At 42.2% G+C, this 11,764-nt stretch overlaps 1 protein-coding gene across 2 annotated transcripts in view; it reads right to left on the bottom strand.

Moving 5' to 3' along the window:
- The window catches only part of GNAO1 (G protein subunit alpha o1), a 299,015-nt gene that overhangs the window by 11,401 nt on the left and 275,850 nt on the right, over positions 1-11,764 (bottom strand). For both annotated transcript variants that reach the window (XM_073307481.2, XM_073307480.2), the window contains exon 7: positions 880-1,033. In XM_073307481.2, coding sequence (XP_073163582.1) covers positions 880-1,033 — 154 coding nt within the window. The remainder of the gene's footprint in view (positions 1-879; positions 1,034-11,764) is intronic.

The following is an 11,764-nucleotide window of genomic DNA, read 5'->3' on the forward strand; positions in this document are numbered from 1 at the left end:
TTATATTGTGCTGTAAAGGATATTTATTTGACTTCTCATAATTTCCCACAACAAACAACTTAATATCCATTAAACTATTGTGTGCCATGAATTTCCCTTAAACAAAAAAATGACCTTTTGGCATCTTGTTGCTCTGACAACCAACCAGCTGTAGCCAAAGTAAACACCAGAAGATGGATTGGTTGGAAGACCCCACCCTCTTGAAGAAGGGGCCATACTGTCAGTAGATAACTCAGGCCCCAGTCCTGCAAACACCTACACATGTAGCGAACTTTACAACCCTGAGTAGTTCCATTGATTTCAGTGGGACTTCTCACAGTAGTAAAGTTAGGCATGTGTATAAGTTTGACTGGGATGGTAAGACAGGGTTGCCTGCCATAGCAGGGGACTGGTCTCAATGACCCAGGAGGCCTCTATGCTCCTATATGTGTGTAAGTGTTTGCAGGACTGGAACCGTACAATCGTTGGCTGGTGATTCCCTTGAAAGTTGAACCTGCTAAACATATCAGAAGTAGAGCCATGGGCAGAGTTTGATCGTGAGCTTATAAGGAAGGAGGAAAAAAATTCTTAATATTACTACAATTAACATTGTTATATTACTCCATTAGTTATTGGTGGAGTTTTGTATTTTGATGCTTCGTAAGTTCATATGGTGTCTTGAGGTTTGCGTGTCCCATGGACAGCATAGGACCATTCAGTGTTACTCCCACAAGAACTGTCCGTAAGACACCCATCAATACAGACACCCCCTCAAGGCACCATATAACTTTAGGGCACATCAAGTGTCACTTCTCCTCTGCACCCCAGTGTTGCAAGATTACTTCTTTCATCTTTTGCTTCCTGACTGGTAGGCTGGGCTGTCCGAGTCATGACACATACCTGTATACTCAGGGAAGCAGATGGTCAGAGGTGATTTCTTGATCTTCTCGGCAAATAGGTCTTTCTTGTTGAGGAAGAGAATGATGGAGGTATCGATGAAGAATTTGTTGTTACAGATGGAGTCGAAGAGCATGAGAGACTCATGCATGCGGTTCTACACCAGGAAGCAGGTCAGAAAGGAAAAGAGAGACAGGCCGGGGGGGGAGAGAGATAAAGGAAAAGTTAGATTTAGGAAAGGAGACTGTTTACCAAACCAAACTCTGGGAAATGGTTAGAAAACACGTTTTCTAACACAGGACACTCATATAACACAAGACAGTTACAAAAGACAAGGAGACAGTTTTATTCTCTTCAGATCAAATCCACGTGAAGTTACTTAGTATTCAACAGAACAGAATCCTAGTAGAGGGCACAGGACCGCAACAGAGCCTCCCATGATGACACGACCTACCATTTGCCATTCTTGATTGGACCGAAGGTCTGCTTCTAGCCGTGATCAATACCTGAAGCTTCTAAGAAAGGTGAAAAGCCCCCATAATGTATCTGACCACCTGTACAGTGCAGAATATGGGGGTGGAGGCGCATACTTCCTGAATCTTGCAGTTATCCATGGATGCCCAGAAGCATGACATTTCATTAGTCTCCTCTTAATCTGCAGAATTACAAGTTGTTGTTGTTGGTCATAAAGTGATTGATCTTGCTTTCAAATTCAGGGGAACTAGAAAATGGTCAGGACTGGAGAATAAAGCAGACTGTAGGCCCTTTCTCACCCCCATCAAATCAACCTATTTAATGAAATCATAACAAAGTCCTTCCTCAGATACCCAGGCCCTACATTGCATGGCCTGTCTCTTCTGCTGGGTGGAATGGTGCCTCACCTCCTCCATGAGGCAGAGAAAACAGAAGCTTCCATGCTCGGTTTTGCGTCTTGCTGGCCACCATTATGCAGTGTAGAGTAGAGTTGGGTGGGAAACAGTTTTCCCACCCTGTAAACCTTTTCAAGAGTTTGCTGTTTTTTCCATCTCAAATAAGACAAAAAAATCAATCTCAAATATTTGTGAACTGAAATTTTTGGTCTTGGGTCAGTTGTAACTTTTTTGATTATTTTTGAAATGTTTCATTTTGATCTTTTTTGTCCTTTTTAACCCTTTTGGTCCAGTCTGACTAGCTTTCATTTTTTTTAAATGAAAAGTTGTTCTGAACCAGAATTCTTTCATTTAGAAAATGTTGAAACAAAACATTCCAACAACTTCGAGACTTTTCTCTTCAAATTTTTTTTTGAGATGGAAAATTTGTCATACTCACCCTGTTTCCTGAGCAGTTTTGTTTGTGATGAATATATATATATTTTTTCAATGGGGGGGGGAAAATCTGTCAAACTTCCCAGTGATCTCTCCTGGTGACTGCTCAGCAGAGCTCGGCAATTGAGCAGCAGCTGCTCTGGCATTCGCTCTGCAAGGCAGCATACTTTTTCGGTGGCGTGGGGAGAAAAGGGTACCGTGGTGAATCTCACTCTTATAGGAATGCCAGATCAGGGACTACTGAGGCTCCAGGATGGAGTGGAAATTGAGGCATGTATTGAAGTAGCCCTGTGCTCCCACAGTGAACACAGTACCTATGTATCCGTCAGTAGATACCTGCCAGCCAAGTAGCATCAGACACATGGCATTACTCCTCCATAACCACTGTGGGCTACATTCATGCTACATAAACATGGTGGTGCTCCTAGTTTTGAAAGGAGCAGAGTTTGTTGTGTCAGCACTATCCTATGCCCTTGTCCCCCTTGAAAGTCTTCAGTCTGTCTCTGAATATCTCCTAGTAAGAGCAGGCATTGTTAAGAGTCCTGGCCCTAAAGGATTCAACATATTGGAGATGTAAAATGAACCAAACTTCTATTCATTGGCCAGTGTCGCTGCCCTCCTGATAGCATTCTGTTGCTGGTTACCTGAGAGACATTGCTCCTATCGGGAAGCTCTTCAGTGCCAGGACTTTGACTGAGAGGCTTATTTACACAAACAATTAGATCGTGCCAAGCTGGGGTGTGAATCTACCCGATGGGAGCCTGCCGTTGTCTGGCTGTTCGTGTGCACCCTACTGACCCGTGCTAAGAGTTTGTCTGAGAACTTTGAGCTAGTCCCGTTAATGAACTGTTAATGTGTCAGCAGAGTGGACACGAACAGTTAGACCACGCCAGGTTAGTGTGGGGTAGATTCACCCCCAGCTTGCTGCAGTCTTATTGTCCGTGTAGACAAGCCCTAAGAGAGAGTTTTAGTGAATCTTTGTATTGGATGCTACTCTGAACGCTGCGTTTGGTGGCTTCTCGGCAGCTTCTTAATTAAATGTCCCTCTCGTAATCTGGTGAGGGTCACATGAGGTCTGGTTTTTTTAATGATGCTATAGGACTTGTCACCAGAAAGCAATGAAAAGAAGAAGAAGAAAAAAGACAAGACAAGGTTGAGCTAGTATGAATTTGCTGCCAGAAATCACAGAATATCACGAAACAGTGTTTTGACTCTCAGTGCTTCCATTGCATTCCATCATGTTCAATGGCTTGAGATGCTTCGTTTATATGAACAGTTATATACACAAGTCATTAAAGCAGGGACTGCTGGGACTGCAGCAAAGACAAGGATATACTGTACCACAGGTCCTTTCAACAGTAAATTTTTTTCTCTGCATAAACTTACCTTTAAAAAAAAAATCCAAATGCCATTTGCTATCATTCTTCTTACAATCATAGGCCAGATTTTAGACACCGGTCACACATTTTGTGTCCATAAATTGCCAGGGCAAGTTTGCCTCTTTGATTATTGTACCGACAAAACCACAAGCGCAAAAAATAGGGCCCTAGTTAAGGCTAAGATGAAAATGTTGTCCTTTATCAAAGTCATGCAGTGCAATAGTTACATTTGCCCAGCAATGAATTCTATTACTTTGTGGAATAGTCTCCCAAGAGAGCTGATGGCATTTCTACTGCTTAAGTCATTCAAAACGAAACTAGACACACCACTATTAAATGTACCACTTGGAACAAACCTGCACTGGAGGGAGATGGAAACAGATATCACTGGGTTAAGAAAACAGAGATATGGAGGGCTTTTATCCCTTTCTCATTTTAGAAGAAGAGCAATGAGACTGACACACAAACAACCGAGAGATCGATTCTCAGACCAGTGTATGTGTCATGGGAGTTATGAGAGTCACTTATGAATTTGACAGAGCTAGAAAAATAACCTTGTCAATTGCAGGCCCCAGAACTCTGTAACCTATTCCCTAGGTTGATCAATAAGAATCCTACCCTTGCCATCTTCAGGTCACAAAGCAAGAGTCACTCTTCAGTAAAACATTTCCCAAAGAACAAGAGCAGAAGTAAGTCAGGAAGCATGCTCAAAGGAAGGAGCCAGTTACTATTATCTGAAGCTAGCAGACTACATTATGAATTTAAATATCCATGTAGGTTAGATATTTTCTTTTTTTTTTTGGTTAGGGCAGGGATTTGTTTCAATAGGAGAGGGGCTGTTGTGTCATATAGACATTCATTACCTGTTGCTGTGCTCTGTTAAAGGGGCAAACATTTTTACCTGAGTCAAGTTAAATAAATAAATAACCACGCTCTCCTTACTGTCCTCTATTAAACGTGAATTGAAAAGGAAACAAATAGCCCTGACTGAAAAGTATTCATGTAGAAATTTTCTGATGGGGGGGGGGGGAATAAATTTTTCCTGCCAAACTTTTTTCACTGTGGGATCAACACTGTAGCTGGTGTCCACTGAAGTATGGTGTTAATATAACCCACATTCTGAGTGTCCTGCTCTCTAACATGGTCAGGTATTCCACAATACACTAGACTGAGGATCTGATCCTGAAAATCCTCCATGCGCAAACTCTGACTTCAGGGGCATGTGGACTTCTTGCAAGACCAGTCCCTAAATTTTCCTTTGCAAATACATGGAAACCCCTCAAATGTTTCAAAACGTAAAGCAGTTCTTGAGCAGGTGATGAAGATTTTTTTCATTGAATTTAGCTGCAACCAGTCAGAATGCACTTGTTTGCATATATGTGATTGGCCAACTCTGTGGCGGTAAATAACAGAATCTCATTGACTGTCACATGGCTGTTTTCAGCTAACCACGAGCCAGGTTTGTCATCATGGATGTAAATATTATTCATTAGCCAATGAATTTATTATGCAGCATCACTACATAACATTGGAAGCCACTCAAAGCAAATTTTAGTTCAAGAACTATTCAGAAAGTAAATGCCAGCTCTCTTTCCAGGCTTTCCCACGATAGTGCCCTCATTCTCATAGATTCATTCATTTTGAAAACTCAAACTTATACCCTAAGCCACTGAGTGGGTAAGGAAGGAAGGGGGCCAGGGCAAGAGCGAGTGAGCATTGTTAACTTTTAAGTAATGGAGACTTTAGGAAACAGTGATAAGTAACTGGACAGATAGGAAGTCAAGAAATTTTATCCATTGATTGATTCAGCCACTCAGTTTGGCTCAGTAACTCTGATGGATTGCACCCTCAGCAAGTTTGCAGATGACACTAAACTGGGAGGGGAGGTAGATACGCTGGAGGGTAGGGATAGGAGACAGAGGGACCTAGACAAATTAGAGGATTGGGCCAAAAGAAATCTGATGAGGTTCAACAAGGACAAGTGCAGAGTCCTGCACTTAGGACGGAAGAATCCAATGCACCGCTACAGACTAGGGACCAAATGGTTTGGCAGCAGTTCTGCAGAAAAGGACCTAGGGGTGACAGTGGACGAGAAGCTGGATATGAGTCAACAGTGTGCCCTTGTTGCCAAGAAGGCCAATGGCATTTTGGGCTGTAAAAGTAGGGCATTGCCAGCAGATTGAGGGACGTGATCGTTCCCCTCTATTCGACATTGAGGCCTCATCTGGAGTACTGTGTCCAGTTTTGGGCCCCACACTACAAGAAGGATGTGGAGAAATTGGAGAGAGTCCAGCGGAGGGTAACACAAATGATTAGGGGACTGGAACACATGACTTATGAGGAGAGTCTGAGGGAACTGGGATTGTTTAGTTTGCGGAAGAGAAGAATGAGGGGGATTTAATAGCTGCTTTCAACTACCTGAAAGGGGGTTCCAAAGAGGATGGCTCTAGACTGTTCTCTGTGGTAGCACATGACAGAACAAGGAGTAATGGTCTCAAGTTGCAGTGGGGGAGATTTAGGTTGGATATTAGGAAAAACTTTTTCACTAGGAGGGTGGTGAAACACTGGAATGCGTTACCTAGGGAGGTGGTGGAATCTCCTTCCTTAGAAGTTTTTAAGGTCAGGCTTGACAAAGCCCTGGCTGGGATGATTTAACTGGGGATTGGTCCTGCTTTGAGCAGAGGGTTGGACTAGATGACCTCCTGAGGTCCCTTCCAACCCTGATATTCTATGATTCTATGGCATTTTCTTAGTTCATGAGGTTGGAAAGAGTTGTTAACAAAATGAGCAGTTTCTCCTCTCTCTATAGCTGGACATTGGTCTTTATATATTAGTTGCTCAATCCTGCTAGGTTAACATTAGTGTCCTACTGCAGGACAATGGAGAAGCACCAAGTAACATGTCATATCGTAGCCCACAAGGTCCCTTTGCATGGCCCGAGCAGTGCAAAGGGCCTTAAAACTGCCCTAAACGGGCAGCTGAAGATTCCCCCAGCACGGGCTACCCTGATTTATGGCAGCCTCTCTCAGTTGTTTCCCCGACCCCTTTAGCATAAGGAACAGGAAGAGGCCTTGTGAGGGCAGGGAATATACTACATAATGGCCTTAGTCTTTAAGTCAGGGGGACTGGGAGCTGCCCTACAGGGCAGCTTTAAATCTCCTTTATATGGCTGTCATGGCACAAAGTGGACTTACCCTGTGCTAAGGTTCTGGCTCGCTATGGCTGCAGCCTGCAGCCCATAATAGCCCTGGAGGCTTTAATAACTGGGCTCTGGTCCTGCCTGTGACACTGAGACTGGCTGGCTTGAGACTCTCAAGATGGCCTGATTAACCAATTTAGAGTCCACACTCTGGAGACTTAATAGCATCACACTAACAGGCTCTGTCTTGTGAGAGGCCTAATTAAACCACATAGATTAATACATATCCTTTACTGGCCTCACTAAGAACCCCTTAGATAATTAAACCACAAAGAATTAAAAAAAATGGAGTTGACTTTTCCTTATGTCTGCTCACACCCTTTCAGTCATATTTATTTCTACCCTGCACTTCATTGAACTTGAACCCTGAGACCAGATTGGTTTGTTTCACTCTGTTTCTAGTCCATTTCACTTTCTATTCGCCTGCACTAGCTCAAAGGCTGTTGTGTTTAGTGCTTCCAACATTTCAGGGTAAAGTTTAAATCCAAAAAGCCGAGTCTTATTGATGTATTTTTAAAACCTCATTTCAACATTTCTACTCCTAGTACATGTTGTTGATGATAATCCTATAATAATAAAATAGAAAACCTTAATGTTAGGCCTAAAATGCTTGACAATGTGACCTAACCCCCTGCTCCTCCCCTGCAGTTTCCTTTGAAAGTAGACGTAATTATGCCATGAGCACTGGAAGTATGAGTAATAGGTGAAAAGAGTTCCACATTCAGCCTCCTTTAGCATTATGAAAATGAATATATTGAGCCAAATTCATCCCTGTTGTAAGTCCATTGTCTAATACAACTACATCAGGGATCACTGATTTGGCCCATGCTGCCTTTCTATCCTTAATGCTTTTTCTTCTCGCTCTCAATCCCTGCAGGAACATTCTGAGTAGCGTGTTACCTGATGTTTGTACAGGGGCTCATCAAAAACAATGGTAATTATAATGCAACCAGAGAATGACGCATATAGTACTCCTTGGGCTGTAGTGTCACTGGGGAAGGGAAAAACCTGTGTTAGGCCCAGGAAGCTCCAAGAATTTTAACTCCTGGAGTTCCTCTGAATCATCCCATCAAAGGATGAGCAGTTTGTCCCTCTGTGGGAAGGGTGGGGAGAGGTGGCCCTCCAAACCTTTAGTGTCTCAAGATCTGCAGGGAAACCCCAGAGAGTTTAGGACCCTCAAGGAAGACTGTGGATTTGTATTTTTCCTTGCTTCCCCCTAGCTCCTTCCCATGGTGGTAGGTTTCCTTCAGGAGCCCTGCCATCAATCTGTATCTTACTCCAGCCGGAGTATGGCACCCTCCTATGCTCCTACTATGATTTGTGTGAGTTAGTTTCAGACGGGATCTTGTAGAAATGGTGGTTTCAGCATAGAAATTCTCAGCACTTTTATATAACTACTTTGTTCTACAACCTCTAAAGCCTTTTGCCCTGCTTTTGTGAGGCTGTTAATTTTGTTGTCATCCATTTTCATTAGGTACATAAAGACCACTGAAATAGATATAATTAAGGGACAGCTTTTCAAAAGTTCCTGTGCAAAAATTTGAGTGCAGTTGGGCACTACATTTGCGTGTTGCATACCGTAATTGCTGATACAATTCAGTAATTGCATGCTTAAATGGCCAATTTACACGCACAGCTACAGAAACAGATTATGCACATTTGGGGAACAACTGGTGGGGTCATTTCTGGTATTGCTCCATGGCCAGCTGGGACTTCTGTTGCCTTGATCACCTAGTAAAACATCACCACTCCATTTGACTTCCATGGAGCTTCTTAAATATGGCCACATGTGTTTCCTGTGAAATAGACAAAGAAATAGTCGCTCTGTAAAAGTGCACGTTGGGGCAGCTATGTTGATTTCAATGGAGAAAGAGCAAATGCTGCTAGTACTGATCACAACAGATTTTGAAAAAAAGTTATTTCCACCCTAGGAAATACAGGCTATAGTGGAACTCGTAGGAGCTTTGCTAAGTTGATGAGCAGTGACTGACAGCCAGAGAGCACACATTTTGTATTTACTGTAACGTCTATACAAGATCAGCTCAAGTTTAGTATTCTGCCTCTGGCAGTGGCCAGGGTAGTGTCAGGAGGCAATATACCGACACAAATCAAAGTAAGGTAATAGTAGGAATCCCATTTAAAAAAAACCCTCTCTCAGATAAAAATAAATCTCCAGTAAATATCTTCCTACTAATTAATATTAAAACATAGCTTTCATATTTCACCAGTAGGTCTCCATGTACTTTACAAAGGAGGTCAGTATCGTTACCCCATTTTACACGTGGAGCAAGTGCCTCAGTTTCCCAAGGTCACCCAGCAGGCCAATGGCTGGGAATAGAACCCAACTCTTCTGAGTCCCAGTACAGTATCCACTAGGACACACTGCTTCTATCTATTTGCCCACTGTTGGGCAAACAGCCGGTCAGTGCCATAATATGTATGTATATGCAGGGCAAGAAGTTGCTGCTGTTAATAATGCTGATCCTTTGTTATCCATTAGTGATTCTCGGTTACTACAAGCCAGCTTTTCACCTTGCCTCTGGGATTGTTTAGGGGCCTGCTTGGCCCCTGTTGAAATTAGAGCAGCCCTAGGGCTGCTCTAACTTATGTTTGGTCTGTTCTGGCTCTGTAGCATATGTAGACAGCTGAGAATAACCAGGCTGTGTATGTATTTCTTAATAAAAAGATGATCCAGTTACACATTTAGGAGTTTACAATGAATGTTTTAGTAATGAATAATTCTTCTAGGGGTGGTTTGAATGTGAATGTCACATGCAGTATTGAGCAGATGTCTGATTTCATCTTACTAACCCTGGGTTTACTCTGTAGTTCTCTAACAGAGACCAGCTGTAAATGCAGAGCAGTAATTTGTCCATACTCCAGAAAATCCATATCCAGCAAAAAAAAAAAAATACTAAAAGCATGTGGTGCTTCTTCATGGAAGCCTACTCAAACTGCCACCACTCACCTCATTTTGATTGGTTTCTTCAGGCTTCCATAACAGATGTGCCATATGATTTTTCCCGGTTCCTTTTTGGAGTCCCAGTTTTATTTAAGGGATATCACTCATGGAGGAAGAATAGATGAGGCAATAAACAGCATTTGTGGGGACTTAAGCCCCCCAAGTGAAACTGAAATGACAATAGCGTATGATGACTTCAGAGCCACTTGTGCCAATGCCTGGAACTTTTTATTGCTATTATAGGACACGATTTTTTTTAAAAAAAGCACAACAAAAACAAATGTTTCTTTTTCCTTGGGAGGCCTTGAAAGTTTCCTCACAGGTCAGGTTTTCTAAACTTTTGATCGTTTTTGTTGCTCTCCTCTGGACTCTCTCCAATTTGTTCACATCTTTCCTAAAGTGTGGTGTCCAAAACTGGACACGGTACTCCAGCTGAGGTCTCACCAGCGCTGAGTAAAGCGGGACAGTTACCTCCCAGGTCTTACACACATCACTCCTGTTAATACACCCCAGAATGTTGTTAGCCTTTTTTGCAACAGCGCCACATTGACTCATATTCAGTTTGTGATCCACTGTAACCCCCAGATCCTTTTCAGCCATACGACAACGAAGCCAGTTATTCCCCACTTCGTAGTGGTGTGTGTTGTTTTTTTTCCTTCCTAACTTTTGCGCTTTGCACTTTTCTCTAGTGAATCTCATCTTGTTGATTTCAGACCAATTCTCCACTTTGTCAAGGTGGTTTTAAATTTTAATCCAGTCCTCCAAAGTGCTTGCAATCCTGCCCAGCTTGGGGTCATGCACAAATTTTATAGGCATGTTCTCAGCTCCATTATCCAAGTCATTAATGAAAATATTGACTACTACCAGACCCAGAACAGACACCTGCGGGTCCCCACTACATAAGCCTTCCCAGTTTGACAGCAAACCATTGATAACTTCTCTTTTAGTATGGTCTTTCTACTATTTTTGCACACACCTCATAGAAATTTCATCTAGATCCCATTTCCCCAATTGGTTTATGAGACTGTCATGTAGGACTGTGCAAAAGCCTTACTGAAATCAAGACATGTCTACTGCTTCCACCCTATCCACTAGGCCAGAAACCCTGTCGGAGAAGGTAAATAGGTTGGCTTGGAATGATTTGTTCTTAACAAATCCATACTGGCTGTTCCTTATAACCCTTTTATCTTCTAGGTGCTTACAAACTGATAGTTGATCACCATCCTCTTTATTAAGTTGTTCTCCATGCTCACTGAAGGTAGGACAAGAAATAATTGGCTTAGTTTGCAGCAAGGGAGATTTAGGTTAGAAATTAGGAAAACTTTTTGACCATAAGGATAGTTGAGGTCTTGAATAGATTACCTACAGACACCGTGAAATCCCCCCACCACTGGAGGTTTTTAGCCAAACACCTGTCAGGGAAGGTCTAGGTTTACCTCAGTCTGGGGGTGGGACTAGATCTCTTGACGTCCCTTCCAGCCCTACATTTCTATCATTCCATGGTTATCTGTTTAAAATGATATGATTGGATATGGGTAGTGGCAATAAGGTTAAGGTTCAATTTTTCTACACTGCAACTGGTGGAAATCCTTCTTTGTGTCTTCTGGGAGTCATCCAAATTGTAAAAGACCTTTGATCTAAATTAACAAAACTGATAAGTGTTTTCAAAGGAGAGAAATACTCTACCTACTCTGTTGTAATGGTAGGAAATATCCTGATTTACTGAAGTTAAACACAGTTCGATAGATACGTGTTCAGCATCCTCGAGACCATGTCAATAAATGTTTCACATCTGTGGCTGCAAAGACAAATATCCACCATAGAAGTGTGGATCATACTTAGAACAGAATTAAGAGGAATGGGAAACTTCCCACTTGTATTAAGTTCATGAATGAATTATTTAAGGAAAATTAAATGGCTGAGATGAATTGATTAAAAGTTAATGACTGCTAACAACTTTTATAATACCAGCGTAGACACGTACTATTTATTTGGAAAACTGTATTTCTTCCCAACCAAGAATGATGCCATTATATTTAAATGG

This window comes from Lepidochelys kempii, chromosome 12 (genome assembly GCF_965140285.1).
Source record: "Lepidochelys kempii isolate rLepKem1 chromosome 12, rLepKem1.hap1, whole genome shotgun sequence".
In the NCBI taxonomy this organism is placed as follows: domain Eukaryota; kingdom Metazoa; phylum Chordata; order Testudines; family Cheloniidae; genus Lepidochelys; species Lepidochelys kempii.